Genomic DNA, 13359 nt, shown 5'->3' on the forward strand with positions numbered 1-13359 from the left:
TCCGGGCGAGTCTGCCTCACCATGCGCAGGCATTTGTCCCGACCTTTCGCCCTGACATGATGCTGTGATGATTAAGCTGTGTATAACACCCTGGGGGGACATAAACTGGGTACCATGTGAAGGTCACTCAGTGAGCCGGGCTTGGTGAATTTGAGATTGAAAGAAACACAGCCCTTTGTAGGAGGTTTTAGCTTTGCAGCGTAACTGTTGGGAGTGGCTTTGTTCTGGGGGCTCTTGCAGGCAGGGGTGGCCAGGAAAACTCTAAAATTTTAGCCCCTCAGGTAGGAGGCACCAGCCATGTGTAAGCTCACACCCCAAATGGCTCACTCACACCCGGCCATCTGCTCACACACGTCAGCCAGCGGCTGGCTGGTGGGCGGGGTGGTCTGATTGGGGAGGGCTCGAGAGGGCTGGGCTCAGGGCTCTGGAGCAGAACAGCTCAGGAGCTCAGTCCCTCCCACCCAGGGGCAGCCCTGCCTGGTGCAGGGGGCCCTCGGCCTGGTGCAGAGACATCTCAGGCGTGAGAGGGGCTTGGCTGTGTCTAGCGCAGGTCCTGCATCCCCTCTAGGGGATGTTTGTTCACCACTGACTCCCCAGCACCCACAAAACAGCCCTGGACACAGTAGGTGCTCCATACACTCTTGTGGCCCCAAATCACTAAATGACCCCCAACCCCCTCCCCCTGCCAGACCAAAATAACCCAGTGGGCTTCCCCAGGTCTCCCAATGAAGCGAGGTGTTTGTGACCTTAAAACAGCTCTCCGTGGGTCTCCACACTTCCTCGCATGCTCACCCCGTGCAGGAAGTCCTGCCTCAGTCCCCCAGTGACACTTCCGCCTCACTCTGAGGTGGTCAAGTCCCGGCGTCCCTGGTGGACTCCATGGTATTTGGGGCGAGGGCACTAATTCCCCAGCTGCTGCAGGCGATGGCTTCGGGCTGCTCACAGCAAGTCCCCCTCCTAAAATCATCTACTGCCAGTTCCAGAGGTCATCATCACCCAGCCTTGGAGGGCCGCTACACCACCGTGGGGAGACAACGGGCAGGCTGCTTGTCTCAATTCAAGACAACTCTGAGGAATCAGCCCCAGAGCGTCCCGGGGGGTTTCCCAACCCTCGGTGGCGGCTGGATCCCAGCTCATTACCTCCTGCTGCCCCTCCCCCACGCCCTCCCAGGTGTGGTTCCTAAGAGCACCCCCACAGCCCACCAAAAACCTCCTGCGAGGAAGCCTTCATTTCAGAATCTGTTTCCAGGAACCAGACGTAAAACAGTCACCAAACAATCTCAGTTCAGAAGTTTGAAAGTTGCTGTGCTGTGCTCGTCGTGACTGTCTAGTCAGAGCTGTGGTTTTTCCAGTAATCATTTGATGTGAGAGTTGGACCATAAAGAAGGCTGCTGCTGCTGCTGCTGCTGCTAAGTCACATCAGTCGTGTCTGACTCTGTGAGACCCCAGAGACGGCAGCCCAGCAGGCTTCCCCGTCCCTGAGATTCTCCAGGCAAGAATGCTGGAGAGGGTTGCCACTTCCTTCTCCAATGCGTGAAAGTGAAAAGTGAAAGTGAAGTCGCTCACTCGTGTCCGACTCCCAGCGACCCCATGGACTGTAGCCTTCCAGGCTCTTCCATCCATGGGATTTCCCAGGCAAGAGTACTGGAGTGGGCTGCCATTGCCTTCTCCGAAAGAAGGCTGAGCTCTGAAGAATTGATGTTTTCCAACTGTGGTGCTGGAGAAGACTCTTGAGAGCCCCTTGGACTGCAAGGAGATCAAACTAGTTAATCCTAAAGGAAATCAACCTTGACTATTTGTTGGAAGGACTGAAGCTGAAGCTGAAGCTCCGATACTTTGGCCACTTGATGCAAAGAGCGGACTTATTGGAAAACATGCTGATGCTGGAAAGACTGACGGCAGGAGGAGAAGGGGACGACAGAGGATCAACAGAGGATGCTGGGAAAGACTGACGGTGGACCAACAGAGGATGAGGTGGTCGGACGGCATCACTGACTCGAGGGACGTGAGTCCGAGCAAGCTCTGGGAGAGGGTGAAGGACAGGGAAGTCAGGTGTGGCGCAGTCCATGGGGTCGCAGAGAGTCGGACACAACTGAGCGACTGAACAACAACCCACTCCGGTATTCTTGCCCTCTTGCCTACAGAATCCCATGGACAGAGGAGCCTGGTGGGCTGGAGTCCACGGGGTCGCAGAGAGTCAGCCCCAGCTGAGCAGCTAACAGAAAGGCTGCCCTGGCTTCCCAGTGGCTCACTGGTAAAGAATCCACCTGCCAGTTCAGGAGACCCGGGTTCGATTCCTGGGTCGGGAAGATCCCCTGGGGAAGGAAATGGCAACCCACTCCAGTATTCTTGCCTGGGAAATCCCGCGGGCAGAGGAGCCCGGCGGGCTACAGTCCATGGGCTGCAAGGCGTTCAGACATGACGTAGTGACTATACAACAGCACCAGGGGCTACTCTGACCATCAGCTCATGTCTCCAGCCTTCTGCAGCCCCAGGGATCTGGCAATACGTCCAGCTTTCATTTGCTGAGCTCAGTCGCTGCTCCAAGCCACCCTACCGGTCAGGTCTGGGGACAGCCTCTCAGCAGCCTCCCGTTGTGCCCGGCCCCTTCTGTCCCAGCAAATCCTGAGGAGGGCTGCGGGGTGTGGACAGCTGATTGTGTTCAGAGAAGCCCACGGTGAGCTGGTGTGTGAATCCCTTCCTCCTCGATCCGGTGAGGGCAGACGCTGCCGGTGACCATCTTCCCCACCATCACGGTCTCCGCGCCCCCGCCTGCAAACGGTATCTCTGGATGTTTTCTAAGCCCCCTAGACTCTATGCGGCTGAAATCTGGCCTCAATTTTCAAGACCTCAAGTCACTGAGTTTTATTTTCTAGAGAGGAATCGAAGTCCAAAAGTCACGGTCATGAAAGAAAGCGCTTAAGAAGGACGCGGTGGGGAGGCATCACCTCGTTCCACAAAGCCTGTGGCCCCTACTCCGCGCCGCGTGTCTCCAGCAGGAAACGAGGGACAGGGGCCGCTGTACGGGGCCTTCACGCTGCCGGAGTGGGAACGACAAGCGGGAGGGTGCGCGAGGCCGCAGGCGCTGCGCGGGGGACCAGCGGCTCTCCCGCCGCGCGTGCCTTCCGTGCGTGTTGCCTCTTCTCTGGGCACAGCGTGAATGGGAACCCGACTCTGAGGCTGCACCTTTGCCCTCAAACCTGGTGAACGATACTGTGTGGTCTACGGAGAAGCCTGAGGCTGGAGGCAATGGATCCCTGCTGCTCTTTCTGCCTGCCGTCTCTGATCGGTCTACACTCACAGTTTTATTTTTTATCATGAATCAGGAGTGCATGTTGCTGTTTAGCGGCCCAGTCGTATCCGACTCTTTGCGACCCCATGGACTGTAGCCCCCCAGGCCCCTCTGTCACTGCGATTTCCCTGCAAGCAGCTGCAGGACGGTGACGCAGCGTGCTGTGTTCCTGACTGTCCAGCAGGACTGCGGAGCCAGGGGCGAAAGCGCCGGCACCCACCCCAAGAAGGGGAGAGGCGCGAGAAGACGAAGCGACCCCCCCCAGAAGATTGGAAGAGCTGTTTTGAGCTACTTCTTGCAAAATCCCTCCTCTCCTGGGAAGCCCAAAACTGGCAAGAGAAGCAAACAGCAAGCCTTCATTAAGCCGTCTCCCGAGGACGCGCAGCTGTGGTCAGAAGCATTTGATGAGCTGCTACCCGGTAAATATGGTCTTGCTGCATTCAGGGCTTTTGAAAAATCTGAACTCTATGATGAAAATACTGAATTCTGGCTGGCCTGTGAACACTTCAAAAAAAACCAAGTCACCCCAAAAGCAGTCCTCAAAAGCAAAGAAAATATATACTGACTTCATAGAAAAAGAAGCTCCAAAAGAGATCAACATAGCCTTTGAAACAAAAACTCTGACTGCCCAAAACATACAGGAGGCTCCCTGCGGCTGCTTCACAAGTGCCCAGAAAAGGGTGTACAGCTTGATGGGGAACAACTCTTATCCGCGTTTCTAGGAGTCAGAATTCTACCAGGACTTGTGTAAAAAGCCACAGATCACCAAGGAACCCCAAGCTACCTGAGATGAAAACGGGAGCCCAGGAACAGTGGCCATTTCATTTTTTTCCCTAAGGGGAAAGGCTGTCACCTGCAGAAAAGACTGCGCTTGAATTTAGCCGGGGTGTCCAGGAAACGCTGCTCAGAATCAGAGGGGGATAGTACTGAATAAGGAAGCCGGTCACCATGTAGGAGAAGCTGGTCCCGGGACAGCTGTAACTGATGGGCCCCAGAGAGAGAGTGGTCTAAACGCGCTGTGTCTCACGCTGGCGAAGCAGGAGCTTGAGACTGGGAGGTGACGATGCAGGACTACTGGTCCAGAAGCGTTTACAGTCAGCAGGCCTGGGGCTACGTGGCCTTGGCCGGCTGGCTGGACATCCTCCCCTGAATCAGTCCTTGTTGCCACACAGTGGTTTAGATGTAGTTTCTTTAGTTCTAGGTAACAAAGGCAGAGGAACCAGAGATCAAATTGCCAACATCCGCTGGGTCATGGAAAAGGCAAGAGAGTTCCAGAAAAACACCTATTTCTGCTTTATTGACTATGCCAAAGCCTTTGACTGTGTGGATCACAAGAAACTGTGGAAAATTCTGAAAGAGATGGGAATACCAGACCACCTGACCTGCCTCTTGAGAAACCTGTGTGCAGGTCAGGAAGCAATAGCACCTCTAGGAGAGAGGAGGTATCAGCTGATGGGCCGGTTGAGTAAGAATTGACCGTCCTTAGAACTGAGAGGTCACAGCTGCTGGGAAGATGCTGCTTCCATCTCTAATGCTTTGGTGGGTACAGGAGGTCAGACCATCACCATGGGATCAACCTTCTAATATAGTCTTGTAAAAATCAAGCTTACTGTTGAAAATGCAAGAACATTGCTTTAAAGCCCTTCACGAGTATAGTACAGCTAAACAAGAGAAGCAAATTGCTGTAACAGAGACAAAGCACGGAAGCTATCCCCCTAGCTAAGCCGGAGTCTAGGCCAGGAGCTCCCGAGGGCGGGCCCGGCTCAGGGCTCCATGTGCCACCACTTGAAGGAGAAGGGCTGCCGGCGCACGTTGGTGCCGCAGTGCACGTCCCCTTGCCGGACGTGGTAGGCGTAGTAGTCGTCGAGGAAGGTGCAGCGGAGGCCCAGCGGCTCCAGCAGGGACCGCACCTCCTCCTCCAGGCAGCAGCGGCCGTTGATGACGGGCCCGAAGGGCTTGGGGATGCCCAGGTGCCTGCCCAGCACCAGCATGTTCACCTGCGAAGGGGGCGGCCAGGTCAGGGGCAGCAGCGCGCGCCTTGCGGCACCACCTGAGTGTCCCCTATAACAGCCCCACTTCACAGGCCAGCAAACGGAGGCCCAGAAAGGTGATGAGAGCTACTGAAGGCCAGGGAGTGAGGCTAGGTCCTGTACCCAAGCCTTCGGACTCTGGGTCCGTGTTCTCAGCCCTTTCCCTCCCTCCTCGCTGCCGCTCTCCGGCAAACTCGAGTCCTCAAGGCCCGGCCCAGTGCCGCTGCCTCTGTGCAGCAGCCTGTGGCTCTCCAGATTCGGGCAACTAGCCATCCTCTGGGTTCCCACAGCTCCCAGCACAGCGCCTGGCGCAGAGGAGGCACTTAATACAGATCTGTTGATGTTACGATCCGGTGAACAAGTGACTGCACATTTTATAGCACTTTCGATACATAATACGTTATGTGAACGACTGTTTCCTCCACAGTCGTTTACATAAGGCATTACACTGGGAGGTGGCCTGTGGGTTCGAATCCCAGGACTTTTACACAGCTGTGCGGCCTCAGGCAAGTCACTTGGCCTCTCTGCGCCCCGTCAGCAGAAAGAGCCAAGCACGCTTCCAGGTGTGACAGTCGCGTGAGAACAGGCGTGCGGCCTGGGCAGGGTGCAGTGAGCTCGGAGTCAGTCTCCAGGGCTCAAGAGTCACTGCAGGGACATCTCAGCTCTCAGACTCGGCCCGTGCCGGCTGCCTGGCACTCTCGACCTCTCCACCTGCTCCACACCCAGGCCCTCGCCCCCAAGCTCCAGTCACAGCTCCCTGTGAGGCCTCACAGGGAGGAGGAACTGAGTCAGCCCTCAGATTCCTTGTCTGAGACGCTGCACCGCCAGCTTCAGGCATCAGCTTTCTTTCCCCTGGGGCTAAACTGCAGAAAGAAATGACATGCTTGGGGCCAAGGACCCTTATTCAGGAGAGGGGGTTACGAGGATGGTGCTCCCTCCTGCCTCGTTTGAGCCAAGGAATCCTTTCTTTCTAAACAAAATTTTCTGCAATATCTTAAAGCATAAAACAGAGACGAATCTAAAGCATGTGAGGGAGGCCCTGTCTTGGAACCCCAGAGTCCCGGAGAACCCAGTCTGCCAACCACCCGCCTGGCTCTTACTTGGCCCGACACAAGGAAGCCCACAGGGAGCAGCGCAGCCAGACCCCAAGCTCTGAACCCCAGCTCTCGCCAGAGACCTGACTCCCTGTGCATCAGCGGGGTGGCGACAGTCTTTCACCCCCAGGCGGTTGTCTCTTAAAGGCGCTGTAAGCTGGAGAGGGCCATGCAAACCCCAAGGGGTGAGGAGACAGCCAAGCCTGCTGGATCCACAGCCCAGGCCTGTTGGACTTAAGCCTGCGGGCAAAGCTGGGCGGGCTTGGAGGTCCGCATCCTCACCATGTTTGGGAAAAAGGCTTCGGCCTTGGGGGTCCCTCGCGAGTCTTTGATGAGCTTGAAGAGCTGCGGGATGTCCACGATGTCCCGCTCGGCCAGGCCCAGCTCCCTCTTCAGCACTGCCCGGTTCCAGTCGATGCATTTCTGGGGGGTGGGAGGAGGGGCAGCGGTGGGCAGGGCGGGGACTCGGGGTTGGGTTCGGGGGGGTGGGGTGGGGTTCGGGGGTGGGGCGCAGGCCGGCCGGTTTAGGGGAGGGCCTGAGACAGGGCCAGGAAGGCACCTCCTGGCCCCTCTCCTGCTCGCCTTTGCTCCGCCCCGGCTCCGCTTCAGTGTCCCTGCCTGTCCCGCCACTCCATCGCTTGGCCCCTTGCACACCGCCGTGCCTGTCTCTGAGTCTGCCCTGCCTTTCTCTGACTTTGCCAACTCTTTTCTCACACACACAGACAGACACACAGACACACACACACACACAGATACAGACAGACAGACACAGACACACACACACAGACACACACAGATACAGACAGACACAGACACACACACACAGATACACACACACAGATACAGACAGACACAGACACACACACACAGATACAGACACACACACACACAGATACAGACACACACACACACAGACACACAGACACACACAGATACAGACAGACACAGACACACACAGATACACACACACAGATACAGACAGACACAGACAGACACAGACACACACACACAGACACACAGATACAGACAGACAGACACAGACACACAGACACACAGACAGATACAGACAGACACACACACACACACAGACACACACAGATACAGACAGACACAGACACACACACACACACAGATACAGACAGACACAGACACACACACACAGACACAGATACAGACAGACAGACACAGACACACAGACACACACACACACACACACACACAGATACAGACAGACACACACACACAGATACAGACAGACACAGACACACAGATACACATAGACAGACAGACACACACAGATACAGACAGACACAGACAGACACAGACACACACACACACACAGATACAGACAGACAGACACAGACACACAGACACACAGACAGATACAGACAGACAGACACACACACACAGACACACACAGATACAGACAGACACAGACACACACACACACACAGATACAGACAGACACAGACACACACACACAGACACACAGATACAGACAGACAGACACAGACACACAGACACACAGACACACACACACACAGATACAGACAGACACAGACACACAGACACAGACACACAGACACACACAGATACAGACAGACACAGACACACAGACACACACACAGATACAGACAGACACAGACACACAGATACACAGACACACACACACACACAGATACAGACAGACACAGACAGACACAGACACACACACACACACAGATACAGACAGACAGACACAGACACACAGACACACAGACAGATACAGACAGACACACACACACACAGACACACACAGATACAGACAGACACAGACACACACACACACACACAGATACAGACAGACACAGACACACACACACAGACACACAGATACAGACAGACAGACACAGACACACAGACACACACACACACACACACAGATACAGACAGACACAGACACACAGACACACACACACACAGACAGACACACACACACAGATACACATAGACAGACACACACACACAGATACAGACAGACACAGACACACACAGACACACACACACACACAGATACAGACAGACAGACACAGACACACAGACACAGACAGATACAGACAGACACACACACACACACAGACACACACAGATACAGACAGACACAGACACACACACACAGATACAGACAGACACAGACACACACACACAGACACACAGATACAGACAGACAGACACAGACACACAGACACACAGACACACACACACACACAGATACAGACAGACACACAGACACAGACACACAGACACACACACAGACACACAGACACACACAGATACAGACAGACACAGACACACACACACACAGACACACAGACACACACAGATACAGACACAGACACACACACACACAGACACACACAGATACAGACAGACACAGACACACAGACACACACACACACAGATACAGACAGACACAGACACACAGACACACATACACACACAGATACAGACAGACACAGACACACAGACACACACACACACAGATACAGACAGACACAGACACACAGACACACATACACACACAGATACAGACAGACACAGACACACAGACACACATACAGACACACAGATACAGACAGACACAGACACACACACACACACACAGATACAGACAGACACAGACACACAGAGACACAGACACACACACACACACAGATACAGACAGACACAGACACACAGACACACAGACACACACAGACACAGACAGACACAGACACACAGACACACACAGACACAGACAGACAGACACAGACACACAGAGACACACAGACACACACACACAGATACAGACAGACACAGACACACACACACAGACACACAGACACACACACACAGATACAGACAGACAGACACAGACACACAGAGACACACAGACACACACACACAGATACAGACAGACACAGACACACAGACACACACACAGACAGACACACACGCAGAGACACAGAGACACACACACACACACACACAGACACACACACACACACACACACAGATCCCCGACTGATCACCCGGAAGGCTCCGTCCTGGTCTTCTAACCTCGGGGAACAGAGCTGGGCGTGGGGGTGGGGGCGAGTGTCAGGTTGCTGGGGGTGTGACATGCCCTGAATGGCCAGGCTAGTACCTCCACATACGAATTGTGTTCTCTCAGTTTCTTGTCTGACAGAATGTCCTTTATTTTCTGCTGTTTTCTTTCTGTCATGGAGAAAAAGAAGCAGGTTAATTCAGAGATCCACTTTGCTCTTCCCAGAAGGTCCAGTAGGGACTCAGTTTTCTCATCTATAAAATGGGGGCAGCGACGATTCAGAACACACAGGTTTGTTATGAGTATCTGGGAGGTAAATGACTTTAATAAAATAATTTACACTGGGTAAGTTCTTATTAAGAGCGTTACTTTCAGTCTCGTAAATTCTCTCATCTCCAAAGGGATCCTGTTTCCTGAGGGGCAGAGGCCTGACCGTTGCCTGATGCTCCATGACATAGACAGACGCTAGGTGAAAGCTCTCAGTTGTAGCAACATCAACCTCTGACTCCAGCCTGAGTCTGCGGATGTCACTGAAAACCATATTTCATTCTGTGCTCCATCCGGATTAAGCTTTCTTTCAGGCCCTCAGACACAGCTTGCTTTCTCCTGCCTCTGAGCCTTGGCTATTCCTTCTGCCTGGATTATCTGGACTATCTTTAGTCCCATCCCACTGCCCCGTTTATCTGGCCAACTCCTGCTCACCTCTCATACTCAGGCCTGACCTTTTTGCCTCCTCCAGGAAGCCTTCCTGGGACTCCTCCCAGACACCCCTCAAAGCCCCTGTGTTGTTGCTTCCTGAACTCACTCGCCCCGGACTGTGAGTCCCGAGGGCAGGGACCTCCTCCTCCCTGTTCACGCAGCACCCCTAGCGCCTCGCACAGTGCCTGGTGCCCGGTGGCGGGGCAGAAGATGCCAGAGGCCTGAGTGATTCCATCTGGGGATGGGAGACCACGTATAGGCAGAGGAAGCTTCCCAGGGGAAAGGCCAGGCGTGGCCAACTTACTCTTGACCCCTTGGAACAGCAGGGCCTCCCCGTGGCCCTCCTTCAGCTGCTCTTGGAGCAGTCTGTAGCAGGCCCTGGGGCTGGCCAGGAGAAGCCGGAAGCCCTGGGGGCAGAAAGCCTGCGGTCAGAGGTTAGTTTGGATCCTGGGGCTCCCGGGAGGAAGGCTCTGCCAAGGGTGTGGGGAACAGGGGCTTGTACCTAAGCTGGCTGCTTCTTCCATGCCCCCTTCTGGGTGAGGGAGAAAGATTTGGGAAGATAAGGTCAGTGTCCCCCACCCTCCCCGGCGGAGGCAGAGCTGAGTCTGGGGACCCGGGAAGGAGGCCTGTGGCTTCCTTCAGGCAGCCGCCCAGGACCACACCTTCTTTTGCACCGGAACGAAGCTCAGGAACTCGTCCACGTGGCCCACAGACAGCCAGTCAGAGTAGAGTCTCACCGGGGCCTGCACCTGCTGGGCACCCAGGAAGTCCTGCAGGGTCCGGTGCATCTCCTGGCTCTCCTTGCTGCCGACAGAGGGGGGTCACGGGGAGACAGGCATGCGTTCAGGCTGTGGTGCTGGAGAAGACTCTTGAGAGTCCCTTGGACAGCAAGGTCGACCCAGTCAATCCTAGAGGAAGTCAACCCTGAATATTCATTGGAAGGACTGACTCTGAAGCTGAAGCTCCAGTACTTTGGCCATCTGATGCCAAGAGCCAACTCATTGGACATGAGTTTGAGCAAGCTCTGGGAGATGGTGAAGGACAGGGAAGTCAGGTGTGCTGCGGTTCATGGGGTCACAAAGGGTTGGACGTGACTGAGCAACTGAACAGCTACAGCAGCAGTGGGGAGATGGGCGTCCCTGCTGGCTCAGCTGCTAAAGGGCCTGCCTGCAGTTCAGGAGACTGGGTTCAATCGCTGGGTCGGGAAGATCCCCTGGAGAAGGAAATGGCAATCCACCCCAGTATTCTTGCCTGGAGAATCCCATGGACAGAGAAGCCTGGTGAGTTACAGTCCATGGGCTCACAAAGAGTTGGACACTTGTGACCGAGTGACTAATGCTTTCACTTTCATGGGGAGATGGGGGTGGGGGAGTCCACGAGGGCAGGAGTTACCAAGGGAGTCTCTGAGGGCCTGGGACTTGGTGAAGCGGCCAGGACTCTCCAGGGAAGGGGTTCGGACCCTGGGATGCCTTCTGTTATCATCGTATCTCCTCCCATCTGAGAAGTTTAGAACCTGTCACCCCAGTTTTCATAGTCAGTGAAGGATGTAGGGCCAGTCCTTAGCCTCTGCAAGCGCTGCCTGTTGACTCAGCCTGGATGCTGGTGTCGTGAGCAGCGTCGCCGTGGGTGTGGAGCTGGTCCCACCGAGTCAGTGCCCCTTGTCAGCTGTGCGCCCTCGCGCACGCCCCGTCACCGGCCTGGCCTCCGCGCTCTCCCTGCCCCGGCCTCCAGGCGCCTTCGGGACACGGCCCTCACTCCTCCTCTTGCTCAGTTTCTGTTCTAGCCCCTCTGGCCTTGAACCCACCGAGTCCATTCCTGCCTCAGGGCCTTTGCCCACGATCTTTTCAAAAAGCGCTTATTTATTTGGCCGCACCGGGTCTTAGCTGTGGCTTGTGGGCGCTTTAGTTGCAGCCCGCAGACTCTTAGCTGCTGCATATGGGATCTAGTTCCCTGAGCAGGAATCGAACCCGAGCCCCCCTGTGCTGGGAGCTCGGAGTCTCAGTCGCTGGACCAGCAGGGGAGTCCCTGCCCAGGAACTCGGCTCCAGAGCCCCGCGCGGCCGCGCCCTGCTCATCATCGGGCCTCGGGCCCTGCCCCAGAGAAGCCCTCCTGGGTCTGCCTGCCCGGCTTCCCTCTCCTCTTCTGCTGCACTTTTGTGCTTTCTTCACTGCTGGAAATCCTTACTTGTTAGCTTTCCTGTGGCGCGTCGTCCCCACTAGGACAGCGGCAGGGCTTGCCCGTCCTGCTCAGGGCCACACTCGTGCCAGCTCCTGGCACAGGGCCCGCGCAAAGCAGGTGCTCAGCAAACATTCAGCGGCCCGAGGCATGCAGGTGGCTGAGCTTGGAACTGGGCTCCCCACTGGGTGTTCTTTGCTGTCTGCTTTGATTCCCCATAGTCCCTCAAGTTTGCTGAGCCCTCTTTTTCTTCTTCTGCACTGAGAAGCATGCAGGGTCTTCGTTTCCCAGCCAGGGATCCACCCCACGCCCCTCGTGTTGGAAGCGTGGAGTCTTAACCCACGGGACCCCAGGGATGGCCCCGCTGAGCCCTCCTGGCCAGGAGCCAGCAGGGAAGCCCTCTGCTCTGGCCTCTGCTGCACCCCACTCCCCTATGCCCCTGAGTCCGCCCCCCTCCCTGCCTCCTCTCCTCACCTGGGGTAACCACTGTCCCCAATGAGGATCCTGCCCAGCGGGTACGCCTTCCCCCCGACCGTCACTGGGGGGCTCACTTCCAGGTTCCCAAAGGAGTCGAGGTCAGTCACACTGCCGGTCTGGGGCCCGCGAGTCACGTAGCCAAAATCTGGACCCTGGGGAGGGAGGAGCAGGGGCCAAGAGTTAGAGAACCCAGGGTCTTGGGGACGAGAGCGTGGGGTCCAGGTTTAAAGACGAGCTTGGTCACAGAAGAGACCCTTCGGCCACTGGTTCAGAGCAGGTCCCGTTACCATCTGAGGGATTCTGAAGGAAGGCTGAGTCAGCGCGGGCAAGAGAGGGGTTTAAGAGTCTCTGCGTTCTAAGCCTTGCGTGTGTGCCTGCTCAGTCGCTCAGCCGTGTCCCACTCGTTGTGACTCCATGGATTTATAGCCTGTCAGGCTCCTCTGTCCACGGGATTTCCCAAGGAAGAATACTGGAGTGGGTCCCCATTTCCTCCATCAGGGGATCTTCCTGACCCAGGGATCGAACCCA

The 13359-nt window shown here is 55.7% G+C and overlaps 1 protein-coding gene and 1 pseudogene across 2 annotated transcripts in view; one reads left to right on the top strand and one right to left on the bottom strand.

The window, feature by feature from the left end:
- Positions 1–2418: 2418 nt before the first annotated feature.
- On the top strand, positions 2419–4147 carry LOC138432492 (regulator of G-protein signaling 2-like; annotated as a pseudogene).
- A 414-nt stretch (positions 4148–4561) lies between these two features.
- The window catches only part of PADI4 (peptidyl arginine deiminase 4), a 35392-nt gene continuing 26594 nt past the window's right edge, over positions 4562–13359 (bottom strand). For both annotated transcript variants that reach the window (XM_069575158.1, XM_069575159.1), the window contains 6 exons: positions 12829–12983; positions 10842–10983; positions 10484–10586; positions 9580–9650; positions 6699–6839; positions 4562–5289 (listed from right to left, as the gene is read on the bottom strand). In XM_069575158.1, coding sequence (XP_069431259.1) covers positions 5056–5289; positions 6699–6839; positions 9580–9650; positions 10484–10586; positions 10842–10983; positions 12829–12983 — 846 coding nt within the window. In that variant the 3' untranslated portion in view covers positions 4562–5055. The remainder of the gene's footprint in view (positions 5290–6698; positions 6840–9579; positions 9651–10483; positions 10587–10841; positions 10984–12828; positions 12984–13359) is intronic.

Source organism: Ovis canadensis, chromosome 2 (genome assembly GCF_042477335.2).
Source record: "Ovis canadensis isolate MfBH-ARS-UI-01 breed Bighorn chromosome 2, ARS-UI_OviCan_v2, whole genome shotgun sequence".
Classification (NCBI taxonomy): domain Eukaryota; kingdom Metazoa; phylum Chordata; class Mammalia; order Artiodactyla; family Bovidae; genus Ovis; species Ovis canadensis.